A 14,764-nucleotide genomic window follows, 5' to 3' on the forward strand; every position below is an offset into this window, starting at 1 on the left:
AAACATGACACAAACCTCCCTAATTGTTATAAAGCACACTGTTTATATTAAACATGCTTCACTGATTCGAGTATATGGCGAGCGCCGTTTTGTCCTACTAATTGTGGCGGTCCTTGAACTCACCGTAGTTTGTTTACATGTATAACTTTCTCCGACTTTCTAAGACGTGTTTTATGCCACTTCTTTTTCTGTCTCATTTTGTCCACCAAACTTTTAACGTCACGCATGAATGCACAAAGGTGAGTTTTGTTGATGTTATTGACTTGTGTGGAGTGCTAATCAGACATGTTTGGTCACTGCATGACTACAAGCTAATCGATGCTAACATGCTATTTAGGCTAGCAATATGTACATATTGCATCATTATGCCTCATTTGTAGGTATATTTGAGGTTATTTAGTTTCCTTTAAGTCCTCTTAATTCAATGTATATGTCATGACACACTATCTGTATGTAATATGGCTTTTAATTGTTTGCGGCTCCAGACAGATTTGTTTTTGTATTTTTGGTCCAATACGGCTCTTTCAACATTTTGGGTTGCCGACCCCTGGCATAGAATATTCTCACCAGCATTAAATTTGTTTATAGTTAGTAACAAAAATGTGGAGGACATCAAAAAGGTATCCCCCGGCTTAATTATGTTTTTCTGTATGCAGAAGTCAGTGGAAAACGTTTATACACCCACAGGTTAAGATTTATTGTCTTGCCCTGAAGGGGCATAATGTCATAATGTTTTTTCTACATTTAAAACACTCATTGTGGTCTGCATAACATGTAATGCTGGTTCTTTGGTCAACATTTTACAGACCGTTTTTGAGACGCTTTCTGACCGCCTCTTCAGGATTTGCAGTTTTTATTTACTGCCTACACTTTGACTGCGTCTTCTCGCCACCCACTTTGTTGTAGTTTTTGCTCTTCCATAGTGAGTCTACTGACAAATATAAGAACTAGAGATGTCCGATAATGGCTTTTTTGCCGATATTCCGATATTGTCCAACTCTTAATTACCGATTCCGATATCAACCGATACCGATATATACAGTTGTGGAATTAACACATTATTATGCCTAATTTTGTTGTGATGCCCCGCTGGATGCATTAAACAATGTAACAAGGTTTTCCAAAATAAATCAACTCAAGTTATGGAAAATAATGCCAACATGGCACTGCCATATTTATTATTGAAGTAACAAAGTGCATTATTTTTTTTAACATGCCTCAAAACTGCAGCTTGGAATTTGGGACATGCTCTCCCTAAGACAGCATGAGGAGGTTGAGGTGGGCGGGGTTGGGGGGGTAGCGTCCCGGAAGAGTTAATGCTGCAAGGGGTTCTGGGTATTTGTTCTGTTGTGTTACGGTGCGGATGTTCTCCCGAAATGTGTTTGTCATTCTTCTTTGGTGTGGGTTCACAGTGTAGCGCATATTTGTAACAGTGTTAAAGTTGTTTATACGGCCACCCTCAGTATGACCTGTATGGCTGTTGACCAAATATGGCTTGCATTAACTTGTGTGTCTGAAAAGCCGTAGATAATGTGATTGGGCCGGCACGCAAAGGCAGTGCCTTTAAGGTTTATTGGCGCCCTGTACTTCTCCCTACATCCGTGTACCGCTCCGTACAGCGGCGTTTTAAAAAGTCATACATTTTACTTTTTGAAACCGATACCGATAATTTCCGATATTACATTTTAAAGCATTTATCGGCATCTCTAGTAACAACCATACGCTAGTTTGTATTAGAAATGGCAACGGTGGAGGATGCATGTGCATGTACGAGGCAGTCTGTCCCACAACAAGAAGATGGCAAAAAAGAAGAAGCCTATTAAGTACAGCGCAAAGCACGATGGCGGATGCATGCAAAGCATTCTGAGCACATTTATACCATATATGGATAATTCGTTGACCTCACAAAAGGAGCAAATTCCAAACAGCTCGTTTGGCTTAAGTAGGAAGAAAGGAAAGATTATTTAAAAAATATTTCCGCCATAACTTCATGGTTTGATTTCAAAATTTCAGGAGTTATGCACATACACAACAGCAGGTACCGATAGGTAAGAAAAGTTGGGTTTGCAATAGGGGTCCTTTAACAAAATGTTTTGCCTTGTATTCACGTGTGCTGTATACATTAACAGTCGCCTCAAAGTCAGGTGAGTCACCAAGCACTTTTGTTTCTTCCAGCCGGAAAGAATGAGAGAGGAGGGAGATAAAAGTATGGTGAGAAATCTCTCCAGGTTGTATGATGGAAGGACTGGGAAAGGAGGGATCCGAGTTCAGCCCTACAAACTCCCCATGGCTCAGTCATCCTAAAACGGAGGGCTTGACCCCTTTATGGAACCTCAAAGACTCACCTGTCCCTTCTCAAGCAAATAAAAGGGTATGTCCAGATCTCCTTATGTGATGTTCATGGGAATGTGTAAGTTAGCGCACATTTGTGGGAAAATGCAAAGTTTCATTATTGAACAGTTCAATCACTGTCAGTATTGGTTGGTGTTCGTGAAAAAAAGTGTGATCGGCCATTGCTGATTAATGCCTTTTAAAGCCGATCACAAATGTTGATCTTCCTTGGTTGACAAGCGGCTAGCAGCTAATTATTTGTCTCCATACACTGTGGAGTTGCTCCCCTAAACTAATAATTATCACAAAAGGTAAACTGCATTTCTTAGTATCAAGTATTGTCACTAGAGGACGAGGTTTAACATGTTATATATACTGCAAATATTCGGTATCTGCTCTGGAAAAAAACATATCGGTTGATCTCTAGTTTACTTTATCAGAGATTATTTCATTTACTCATTATTCACTCATTTACAATTAAAAATCACTGTTATAGATCGCTCAAAACCGTTACACAATGTTTTCACCGAAAGTGTTGGTAAACTATGTGCAATGTGTTGGAACGTAAACAAAAGTTTACGATCAACTTTCAACCGTAAAATATGCATGAATGCAAAAGAATGCTTGTAATTTGTAAATGACAGAGCAGATAAGTAGCAATAGCAATATTAATAAAAATAATAATAATAATAATAACAATATAAGACAGCCTTTGGTGGTGTTTGTTTTAAAAACTTTGCACGACTGTGTGTGAGTTGGTCACATGTACAAACAATAAACATGCCAGCAGATGGAGCACACTGTTGATTAAGATGTGTTAAATACACTAAACCTAAATGTACACTTTATGAATAAAAAATATATTGAATATAACTTTAATATATACATATGCCTGTCAGTATCTCACAATAGCAAGTACACCATTCAACCATTTTTATTACAGTACAGTATTTCAAGGGAGAACATTAGAAATGAAGCTTGGATATTTTTCGAGTAGTACAGCTGGTATAGTTTAAAGTTTTTCAAGTTTCAAGTTTTATTCACAATACCATAGAACAATTACAATAGTAGTGAATATCATTTAAAGATGTTGGTAAGTGAAAGGGTCCCCCAAATAAGCTATAAGAAGCTTTTGACAGGGGATGCAGAGGACAGTATATACATGGAATGATGAAACATGGTGGCAAGCACAACAACAACAAAAACAACGCTATATGATAAACACAAGATAACAGTACTAAAGCAAGCATACACATACATACATACATACATACATACATACATACATACATTCATTCAACCATGCAAAACCCAACAGTAGTCTACCCCACATTAGGCATTAGAGATAGGTGGTTAATAGGTAAGTTTTCAGTTTCTTTTTGAAGTTGGAGAATGGATACAGCATCTTGAGGCTCTCATTAAGCCGGTTCCAAATCTTTGGTCCCCTGCATACAACATTTCAAGCAGTACAAGCCAGTAGACGATGTTTACCTGATATAGGATCTAAGTTACGAGTGTTGTGGGCATGCTGGGGATGATAGATAGGAACGAAGCTACAGAGCCTAAGATTCAGCCTGTGAATGACTTGATAGGTTAGACAAGCATTGTGATAAATATTGAACTCTGTCAGTCTTAAGAGATGATAATTATGGAATAGATGTCGAGTGGGGGCATTAAACTTGGACCATGACAGCGCCCGTATGATTTTCTTTTGCATGGATTCTAATTTGTGAAGGTAGGTAGGGAAGGTGTTACACCAGATGACATTACAGTAGTTTAGATGTGGTTCAAAGAGAGTTTTATATAGGGTAAGTAGAGCATAAAGAGGAAGATAATGACAAAGGTGAAAGAACAGGCCAACATATTTGGATAATTTGTTTAACAGATGGCTAATGTGACATTTGAAATTGAGGTATTCGTCAATGATGACCCCCAGGAATTTTGTGGAGTACACTCTTTGTATTTCCTGCCCATTGATGTTGATATGGCAGTGCTCAGTATTTGTCCGGTTTTTATTAGAACGAAATAAAATAAAATTTGTTTTATTAACATTAAGAGAGTATACAAAGTGTCATTTCTATCCCAATGGTCCTAAATATGTGTATCGTTTACTCGTCTTTAGCAAAAACTATATTTAACTGAATGTTTTTTCATGTGAAGGCTATACAATTTTTAGTAGCAAGAATATTTTTCACATTGTGTGCCGTTTTGGGTCAGATGCTTTTCTCAGTTTTTTTATTTGTTCATTACTTTGGCAAATGTCCCTGTTACAGTATAATTACGTAGGGTAAATCCAAACAATTTTTTGCAACTTTCACTTTTTCCAGCAATTGTATCGCAACACTTAACTTCATTCTCTATTGCAATTTTTGGGAATAGCTTCTGCAAATTCGGGCATCTCAAAAAAGGCCTGCGAGATCCTGGTAGGACTGTTGAATTGTTGACATGTTGAAAAGCATTTAATTTAAGATGCAAATAAAACATATTTTTTTGATTTTTTTGAATGGTTGTGCGTTTTGGGGTTAGGCTTACAAAAACATTTAAAACAATAATTACAAATTCATAAAACCACAAGCGTATGTAATGGTAATGAAGCAAATAAGCCTTAAAACATTGCAACTTTAGAAAAATGCTGCCACAAAATCAGGCGTTTTATGCTGCAACAATCACATGAAGAGCCCGTGAAATCATGGAGAAACTGAAATATCATCAATGTACTTATTTTGTGTGTTTTCTAGGAAAATGACATGGACAGCAGAAACACTGCGTTGGAATTGAAAGATGTCCCACCTCCGCCTCTGCACCACACATTATCCTCCCAACCATCCCAGCTTTTTTCTTTAGCCCCCCACTCTTTGCCTCCTCCCTGTTTGCTTGCTACCCATCTCACGCAAGACCCCCATCAACAACAGCTTCTGCCACAAGCAGGGGCTAGCCCCAAAGTAAGCTCGAGCGCCCACTGTGATTACTGCATCACAGAGGGCCATGTATTCTCAAATGGTGGAGTTGTTGCTGGTAGTAGTATAGCTGGTGTTGTCTCCCACTATGTAGCCCCTGACTCATTGGCAACACCTAACTACAGCAGCAGTATAATTGGCACGTGTGGGCCTTGCTCTGTAGTCTCAACTGTTGATCAGTACAAACACAGCTGTGGCTGTGTCCCTGGGTATGATGTTTATGATCCCCTGTTCAGTTGTGGCTACAAACCTCAGAGGCCATCTTCCATTGCTACCTCCCAGCCTGTTTCAGCACAGTCCCATCGCCCCTGCTGTTCAGGGCTCTGTCACACCTACCCAGCTGAAACTCTTTCATGCAATCAACCCAGACTTTTCCCCTCCTCTGCCTGTTTGGCTCCTTCAGTCCCACCTGTTTCTGCTCTCCCTGCTTCCTTGCATGGCTCTCACCTGGCCTCTCCTGGCTATTATATCTGTGGTGTGGACTGCAGTCCCATTGTCAAAAGAACCCAGAGAAGTGCAGCACTGTTTGAACACACTACTACTGCTAGTACCTCCACCGCTATCTCCACCACAGCCACGTCAGCACATCTCTGCTCTAATCCTATGCACCTAAATGTTTCGCGCACGGTTTGTGTGAAGGGGTTACACTCCTGCCAGGAGTGCTTGTTGAAGGTTGGTGAAGTTCTTTAATGTTTGTCATAAACATCACTCAGGGTGACTTAGACATTTGTGCCTGTGTATTCTTGAGATGTTTATTTGTTGTTGTCTAACAGACGTATGGATTTGTAATGTTTTTGCCTTTTTGCAGCCAATGAATGGTTTGGTGTCCGAGTCAGAAAAGGCGTGGCCCAGTATTCCTGTTCTCCAACCAGCTCCTGTTTCTATCCCCATTTGTAATGGCTGTGGCACCTCTTCTGATAGTTTGGCACTCAACCTGGGCAAAACTTTCCAAAAGTTTGGTTAGTGCACTTTTAATTTCATGTCTATTAACTGACAGCTACAAAACCAGTGAAGTTGGCACATTGTGTAAATCGTAAATAAAAACAGAATAGAATGATTTGCGAATCCTTTTCAACTTATATTCAATTGAATAGACTGCAAAGACAAGATATTTAATGTTGGAACTGAGAAACTTAATTTTTTTTTGCAAATAATCAACTCAGAATTTAATGGCAGCAACACATTGCAAAAAGGTTGGCACTGGGGCATTTTTACTACTGTGTTACATCGCCTTTCCTTTAAACAACAAGCAGTAAACGTTTGAGAATTTTTGAAGCTTTTCAGGTGGAATTTTTTTCCATTCTTGCTTGACGCTTCATAATGCGCCACACTTTTTCAACGGGGGACAGGTCTGGACTACATGCAGGCCAGTCTAGTAAACCTGTATGTACCTTTCAGCATTATTGGTGCCTTCACAGATGTGTAAGTTACCCATGCCTTGGGCACTAACACACCCCCATACCATCACAGATGCTGGCTTTTGAACTTTGCGCCTAGAACAGCCCGGATGGTTCCTTTCCTCTTTGGTCCAGAGGACACGATGTCCGGTTTCCAAAAACTATTTGAAATGTGGACTCGTCAGACCACAGAAAGAACACGTTTCCACTTTGCATAAGTCCATCTTCAATGAGCTCGGGCCAGCAAAGCCGGCGGCGTTTTTGTGTGTTGTTGATAAATGGCTTTCGCTTTGCAAAGTAGAGTTTTGACTTGCGCTTACAGATGTAGGGACGAACTGTAGTTACTGACCGTGGTTTTCGGAAGTGTTCCTGAGCCCATGTGGTGATATCCTTTACACACTGATGTCATTTTTGATGCAGTACCACCTGAGGGATCGAAGGTCATGGGCATTCAATGTTGGTTTTCAGCCTTCCCGCTTACGTGCAGTGATTTCTCCAAATTCTCTTAACCTTTTGATGATATTACAAACCGTAGATGATGAAATCTCTAATTCCTTGTAATAGCTCAGTGAGAAATATTGTTCTTAAAACTGTTCGACAATTTGCTCACGCATTTGTTCACAAAGTGGTGACCCTCGTTCCAAATAAGTGTTTGATGAGCATTCTTCAACTTTCTCAGTCTTTTTTGCCACTTGTGCCAGCTTTTTTGAAACATGTTGTAGGCATCAAATTCCAAATGAGCTTATATTTGCAAAGAATAACAAAGTTTACCAGTTCGAATGTTAAGTATCTTGTCTTTGCAGTCTATTCAATTGAATACAGGTTGAAAATGATTTGCAAATCATTGTATTCTGTTTTTATTTACGATTTACACAACGTGCCAACTGCACTGGTTTTGGGTTTTGTATAAGAGTTGAGCATTTCAGCGATCAACAAGTCTATATTTCCGGTCATCGACCAGCATTTCTTTCTTGGGGGACAACATTGAAGTTGGCAATTTATCATTCAGGACAACAATCTGTAGGGAGATCTCAACACAAATCCTCCTTGGTTAATAAATTGGATGGACTACTACCAACAGGTTGTCGTTTGAAAAAACTAACATGCTTTTTCTTCCCCTCACCCACTTTATAGCCTTTAATATGCTGTAGCCTACTTCTCTACATCGACCTATGATATGTAAAGTTGGCCATTACATGTTAAACAAAAATATCTTTACATAATACATATATGTATTTTTTTTAAAATGTGTACGGTTCCCCTTTGAGTGTGTGTCTGCAGAACAAATCAATATACTCGGACAGGGGTCCTGAACTTTTTGACCTTGGGGCCCAACTTTTTCACTACAGACGGTCCAGGGGCCCACTTAAATATTAACACTAAATTAGTAAACTTACTCTCGATTTAAATCATTCAATAATTATAGCTAACTTACCTACAGTCTACAACCTTGTCAAATGATATGAAAGTATGTTGTGTAAATTACAAAGATTATTATCAGGGCTTAGGTCAGGCTGATTACAAAAATATTAATCAAATGTATTACAAAAGAAAGGATTAAATATTAATTAACATTTATGCAGTGCTAAGATTAATACATTCTGATTAAATTAATTATAAAAAATTATAATGGATGTTTCTTAACCAAACTGTTAAAGTGCAAATGAAAATACAACTTCATCGCTTTGGTCATAATTTTTTCCGCAGAAAAAAACTTATCCGACATTAGTTTTAGACATCTTCTGTTTATTTGAGATTGTCATATTGCCACAATTTGTGGAAATGTGTATTACAACCGAGTACCGCTGCCGCCCAAACGGACATAATGAATACATTTATAATTTTATTATTTATACAAGAGTATGATCAACTTTATTGCTTTCATAGGGGAAAATGTTACTCATGTTGGTAATAAACTCAATGCCTGTTTATTCATTTTAATCTATTTTAAGATGTTGTGCACACAATTTGATCCAATGGTATAGTGCTGTAATTCTACAAGCTCCTGATGTTATATTTTAAAATTGCAATATTAAATTACAATGTCTATAGTTTATTCAACACAGACGGGAAGAAGCAATCTAATGTTGAATGTTCACTGGATGAAGCTTTTGACAGGAGTACCTGTTGCTGTTGTGTTTATACTGAACTAACTCAATGCTAAGCTACTCACTGGAAGTGACACCTTTTATATTTAACTAAATTCGTTAAGTAATTTGCCATGAACATAATTTAACTCGGTTATTATGTATTTCCTTTACTTAGGTGTGTAAAGTGGAGAGGTGATCTTTCAAATGCTCCTTATTGGACGTATTAGACAATTTAGCCATAACTTTCTTTTAGCAGGTGTTGCAAATGAGTTAGCCATCGTCATCAATGACTCCCTGGTCATTTTTTAAGCATCCAAAATGTTCCCATGCTGCCGACTTCAGCTTTTTTTGTGGGATAGAAAAAGTTTGTTGTTTTGACCTTCTGCCATTTTTAATATAGCATACAAGCATATTTTTCAATAGGTGTATAAGTGTGGGCACTGCAGGTGTAACTTAGTCTTCGTTCTGTGCAGATTGTGCCGAAAATAACCTACCAGCATAATGTCCGATTATAATGAGTGAGGGGATCTGAAACTTTATTCTATCGAACTTTATTTATAAAGCGCTTTTCATACATAAAAGAAATGCAACGCAAACTGCTTTACAAAATTAAAAACAATGACCCAGATCCCCCATTATCACATACACACAGACACAACTACCAAACACACACAAACATATGCAGCTATATGAACAAACTAATGCATTGCTGAGTACAGAGGAGACATGTGAGTAAACACTATCACAGGAGCCATCTGCACCAGGAGGTCATCAGACCATGGCCACCAGGATGCTGACACAAGGTGCCCCCACAGCACAATAATAAAACTTGTAAAATAGTAAGAACCATTAAAGGATAAAATACAAGTAAGACATATGAACATTAATTTTTTTTAATAATAAAAAAATATATAAAAATAAAATTAATATACAGTAAACATATAATAAATAGAACTAAATTAAATATTGCATAACTAATAAGATAAAAAGTAAAGTATGAATGAAATTCATTAATATTAGGTAATGATGGTTAATGGTCAAACTGTTTAATCCTTGCATCCCTATTTACACAATTGCCAGCAGGCAGTCAAATGTTGAAGTTAAATTGTGGCATCCCTTATCAGACAGATATGAAACTGGTTCTTTCAAGGAAATTATACAACCTTGGGGTAAAAGCGACTACTGCACCGTCATGGCTTATTGACACACATTTTGAAGGGCGGCAAAAAGCCATTTCACCGAGGATCATTTTAGCAATGTTGCGTAAAGTTTATAAAGTGTTCTAACTTTCTCTGTTGGCCAGGTTTTCCAGAAAGTGGTAGTTCAGAGAACATCCCCCCAGTGGGAGTGTTTTGGGACATAGAGAACTGCAGCGTGCCAAGTGGACGGTCGGCTGGGGTTGTGGTCCAGCGTATCCGCAGCCGTTTCTTCCAGGGCCACCGTGAGGCTGAGTTCATTTGTGTCTGTGATATCAGCAAGGAGAGTAAAGCAGTTATCCAAGAGCTCAACAACTGCCAGGTAACCTATCAACAATGTTCATGAGGCCACCACCTGGTGATTTGTATGAAACCATATAATGATATTTTGCATCATCAGGTTACCGTGGCACACATCAACGCAACAGCCAAAAATGCTGCTGACGACAAGCTTCGGCAGGGCTTACGGCGCTTTGCTGAAACCCACACTGCACCCGCGACAGTGGTTCTAGTATCATGTGTGTTGTGCTCAGAATCACACATCATTATTATGGCCTTGTTTTAACAAATTATTCTACAGCCAGTTGTACCTTTTTATGTCAACAGCGGATGTAAACTTTGCAAGCGAATTGAGTGACCTGCGCCATCGCCATGGTTTCCAAGTAATCCTGATCCATGGTAACCATACATCACAGGCTCTGCTGCAACATGCCCACTGCCATGTGGCTTTTCAAGAAATCACTGCCGACCTGCCTCCAAGCATCCTTATCAAAACACAGGTAGGCCTATTAAGAAAACACATACCATTGTGAACTAGTTTGTTTGGAAAATGGTAAGTGATGGCCTCAATAAAAAGAGCCTATTAATATAAACTGCAAATCTGAGGTTCATAGTAATTTTTTTAGAGACATGAGAACTTTTCCTAATATTAAACCACTCAAGTCATCCATTATGTTCTGCTACAAAGGAGGACAACAATATTTAAGTGTAAACCATACAAACACAGACAGGCTCGCTGTCTTTTCCTCCTCTTCTTTAGCCCAGTTACAACCTGCTCTATGTGCACAACCTTCCTATCGACTGTGACAAGAGCCTGTGGAATGCTGTGAAAGGCAGGCTGCGCCGCCTCTCTGACAACTGTGGTGGCAAGGTGCTGGGCATGTCCCAGGGCACAGCTGTCCTCCGTTTTGGCAGCCCTGAGGCAGCAGCTCGTGCCTCGAAGCGAATGGAAAATGAGGACGTGTTTGGCCATCGAATCCGCCTGTCTGTCTCTCCGCGGCCCAAACATGATGCAAGTCTTGAGTCTGAGCTTCAGCGCCTTCCCCATCCCTTTCCCTTAACTCAGACACTGCCACAGCCCAATCAAAGCCAGGGCAAGGTTTTTACCCCACTTGTAGCCACATCCTCATCATCGTTTCTGCCCCTGGAAAAGTCAAGGTTATCCAGGCGGTCACGGCGAGCAACCCGCCAATGCTACACCCCTGGCGCAGTGCCTGAAAGGCCATACAGCCCAAAGAGAGGTTGCTCTGGGCCTCCCGGTGGCGCTCCAGCAAAGCCCCATCAGGTCAGCAGACTTGTCAGTGCCTGCTCCCAGTTTAACTCCATTGCGCTCTATCCCTGTTTGAGCTGCTTTGTTGTAGCATCTTTCCTGCCAGTCACCTCCTAATTGTTGCCTTGACTAAACTCATAGTAGCTGCTTGCCTAAAATCAAGCATGTTTTATTTGTTGGCATGTATTAGTAGTTTTTGAATTGTGTGTCATCTAATATGCTGCATGTTTTGTTGTACTAATGCATTTATCACAACTAACTAAGCAATTAACATTACATTGCTTCATCTGTGAGGCCTGCTTGTCTATAATCCAAAATCTGCTTTATGTGCTCTATTTACCTCTCTGGCTGAAATCCCTGCTTGCAGCTTTTCACGATGAAAAATGTGACCCCTGGTGGCTAAACATTTTTGTTTGGTTTTGATATTTTCCACCAACATAACCACTATACATCCGTTCAATATCTAATATCAGACACCTCTGTTTGATGCAGGAGTTGGATAATACAGAGGGCAAACCTAAGTCGGGTTTCCATCCAAATTCCCCTTCCCACAGAAATGGAGAGCTAGAAACACTGGAGCAGCTGCCAAAACCTGGTTTCAGTGGAGAATCATTTTACAGGCGAAGGTACACACTTTAAAAAGAGAAATGATTCATTAACGTACAATTTTGTTTGGTTAATTTGGTGACCTTTCTAAATACCGTATTTTTTGGACTATAGGTCGCAGTTTTTTTTCATAGTTTGGCCGGAGGTGTGACTTATACTCAGGAGCGACTTATGTGTGAAATTATTAACACATTACCGTAAAATATCAAATAATATTTAGCTCATTCACGTAAGAGACTAGACGTATAAGATTTCATGGGAATTAGCGATTAGGAGTGACAGATTGTTTGGTAAACGTATAGCATGTTCTATATGTTATAGTTATTTGAATGACTCTTACCATAATATGTTACGTTAACATACCAGGCACGTTCTCAGTTGGTTATTTATGCGTCATATAACGTACACTTATTCAGCCTGTTGTTAACTATTCTTTATTTATTTTAAATTGCCTTTCAAATGTCTATTCTTGGTGTTGGGTTTTATCAAATACATTTCCCCAAAAAATGCGACTTATACTCCAGTGCGACTTATGTTTTTTTCCTTCTTTATTGTGCATTTTCGGCCGGTGCGACTTATACTCCGGAGCGACTTATACTCCGAAAAATACGGTACATTGAATTGAGCTTAGCATCCTAAGAAACAGATGGGTGTTTTTAAATGTTATTTTAAACTGTGTGAGATAATTTGTTTAACAAACATACATGTTTCATCCGTCCATGTAGGAAGGACTGTTCAAATCCTCGCAGTGGGACAGAGTCTCCTGTAGAACAAGGGGGTAGAGGCTCAGTCGAGTTTCAAATCAGCACGCCCTCTGCTTTCAGCAAGCTAAACCTGCACAGAAGCTTCAGCCCTTTTGTTTCGCCTCAGAGTTCCTGGTCTTCCAGGTGACTTACCTGATTCCATTCACACATGTTATTAGGAAAAGTGCAGTACGAGTAACTATTGGCTTACTAGACATAATGTTGATTATTCCTTAACAAGTTTTCCCTCCACCCAAAAGAACTGCATCACCCTGCCTTTCCAGTCGCTCTTCTCCGCTGCGTGCTCCTCCTCGCAGCCCCATTGAAGGTGCACCTGAACCGTTTTCAGAAGGAGCGGAAATCCAAGTGGCCAATCTTGACTACAGGATGTCCCGCAAGGAACTACAACAGACTCTACGTGACACCTTCTCCCGATATGGGCGGGTATGTTCTTTAACAATAACCATATCTCTATATGTTGCTGTCAATTACTATGACAACCACTCTTATCTTGTTCTTGTGATGTGATTCCAATAGTTGAAATTATTTCAGAAGGGTCCCTCTCACTTAGTGTTGTCTCTTTTTAGGTAAAAACTGTGGAGCTGAGTCCTCACACAGACTATCAACTAAAAGCCACAATCCAGATGCTGTCCTTACAGCAGGCCATCAGTGCTGTGAGCAGGCTGCACCGGTACAAAGTGGGAAGCAAGCGCATCCAGGTGTCTCTGGTCACTGGTGGCCACAACAAATCCTTGGCCATGCTCAGGTACAAATGTCAACTTGTACTAGCTCAAATCTGTGTGGTGGTTAATCTGACTTAGTTTTTTTTTTTTTTTTTTTTAAATCGCCTGGCAGTTCAGAGATCATCAACATTCTTCAGGATGCACCCGCCAGTTGCCTTCCTCTCTTCAAGTTCATTGATATTTATGAGAAGAAGTAAGTATTTGGGTTTTACCACACCCATGCTAAATAACATGCATTTCTAACTGCACGTACCCCCATCCCACATCCCTGTGCCTGTTTACAGATACTCTCGTAAGCTTGTGATAAGCGATCTCTACAGGTTACCAGAGGTCGTGGCAGTTCGAGAACAGGGGGGCTCCAGGCTTGTGTGCCTTCTGCCCAGCAGCCAAGTCCGTCGGAGTCCACTTGGATCGTCCCAGTCTCAGGAGGGCTCCTCCATAGCAAGCGGCAGCCCTGTGGTGTTTGAAGACCTGGAGTACCATGAACCTGTCTGCAGACAGCACTACACAGAGCTAGCCTTCAGGTACGAATCTGGCACACATTAAACACATTAAATACATAACTTTGTGAAATGCTTGACTTTAGACATATCAATAAAATGTTTTAACAAATCTGTTTTCCACATGTGCCTTTTATCACTGGAATGTGGTCATAAGACTTTAAGGGGACCTATTATGCAACTAAATGGCACCCGTTTTGGTGTGTTTGGGATCCCCAAAAGTCCCAAAAATTTGAAATCCAACCATGGAGGCATGGAAGAGATATTTATAAACAACTTCCAAACTAGCCCTTTGGAATTTGAGACTTAAGTGACGTATTGTGCCTTACTACAGTATATGGTGGAGAGTTACTCAAAGACTTTGTACCAGTTCGTCATTTTTATTCAGTTGTACACCATAGTTGTAGTCAATACATTTCTAACTTGTCCTTTATTCTCTTGTTGTGGGGCAGATAAATCCTCTGCTGTTGCAATTTCTAATAAAAATGATTGTGTAGTCCTAATTGTATCTGTCAGTAGCCTCGATTATGTAAGCGCTTAAAAACTACAGACATGGCTGACCGCGAGAATACGCGGTCAAAGTGGGGTTGGCTTGGAGGAGGACTTTGGCACATAAGTCCGCCCACAAAATGCCGCATTCTGAAGAGACTCA

The 14,764-nt window shown here is 39.9% G+C and overlaps 1 protein-coding gene across 4 annotated transcripts in view; it reads left to right on the top strand.

Moving 5' to 3' along the window:
• Positions 1-14,764, top strand: part of LOC133624570 (meiosis regulator and mRNA stability factor 1) — a 30,247-nt gene that overhangs the window by 807 nt on the left and 14,676 nt on the right. The window contains exons 2-14 of one of the 4 annotated variants that reach the window (XM_061988241.1): positions 2,176-2,371; positions 5,070-5,960; positions 6,097-6,247; positions 10,079-10,293; positions 10,372-10,489; positions 10,578-10,750; positions 11,011-11,535; positions 12,013-12,146; positions 12,852-13,013; positions 13,130-13,313; positions 13,457-13,635; positions 13,725-13,805; positions 13,897-14,136. In XM_061988241.1, the coding sequence (XP_061844225.1) occupies positions 2,234-2,371; positions 5,070-5,960; positions 6,097-6,247; positions 10,079-10,293; positions 10,372-10,489; positions 10,578-10,750; positions 11,011-11,535; positions 12,013-12,146; positions 12,852-13,013; positions 13,130-13,313; positions 13,457-13,635; positions 13,725-13,805; positions 13,897-14,136 (3,191 nt within the window). In that variant the 5' untranslated portion in view covers positions 2,176-2,233. The remainder of the gene's footprint in view (positions 1-2,175; positions 2,372-5,069; positions 5,961-6,096; positions 6,248-10,078; positions 10,294-10,371; positions 10,490-10,577; positions 10,751-11,010; positions 11,536-12,012; positions 12,147-12,851; positions 13,014-13,129; positions 13,314-13,456; positions 13,636-13,724; positions 13,806-13,896; positions 14,137-14,764) is intronic. The other 3 variants (XM_061988242.1, XM_061988245.1, XM_061988244.1) reach the window with 3 other exon arrangements.

The sequence above is a fragment of the Nerophis lumbriciformis genome, linkage group LG27 (genome assembly GCF_033978685.3).
Source record: "Nerophis lumbriciformis linkage group LG27, RoL_Nlum_v2.1, whole genome shotgun sequence".
In the NCBI taxonomy this organism is placed as follows: Eukaryota; Metazoa; Chordata; class Actinopteri; order Syngnathiformes; family Syngnathidae; genus Nerophis; species Nerophis lumbriciformis.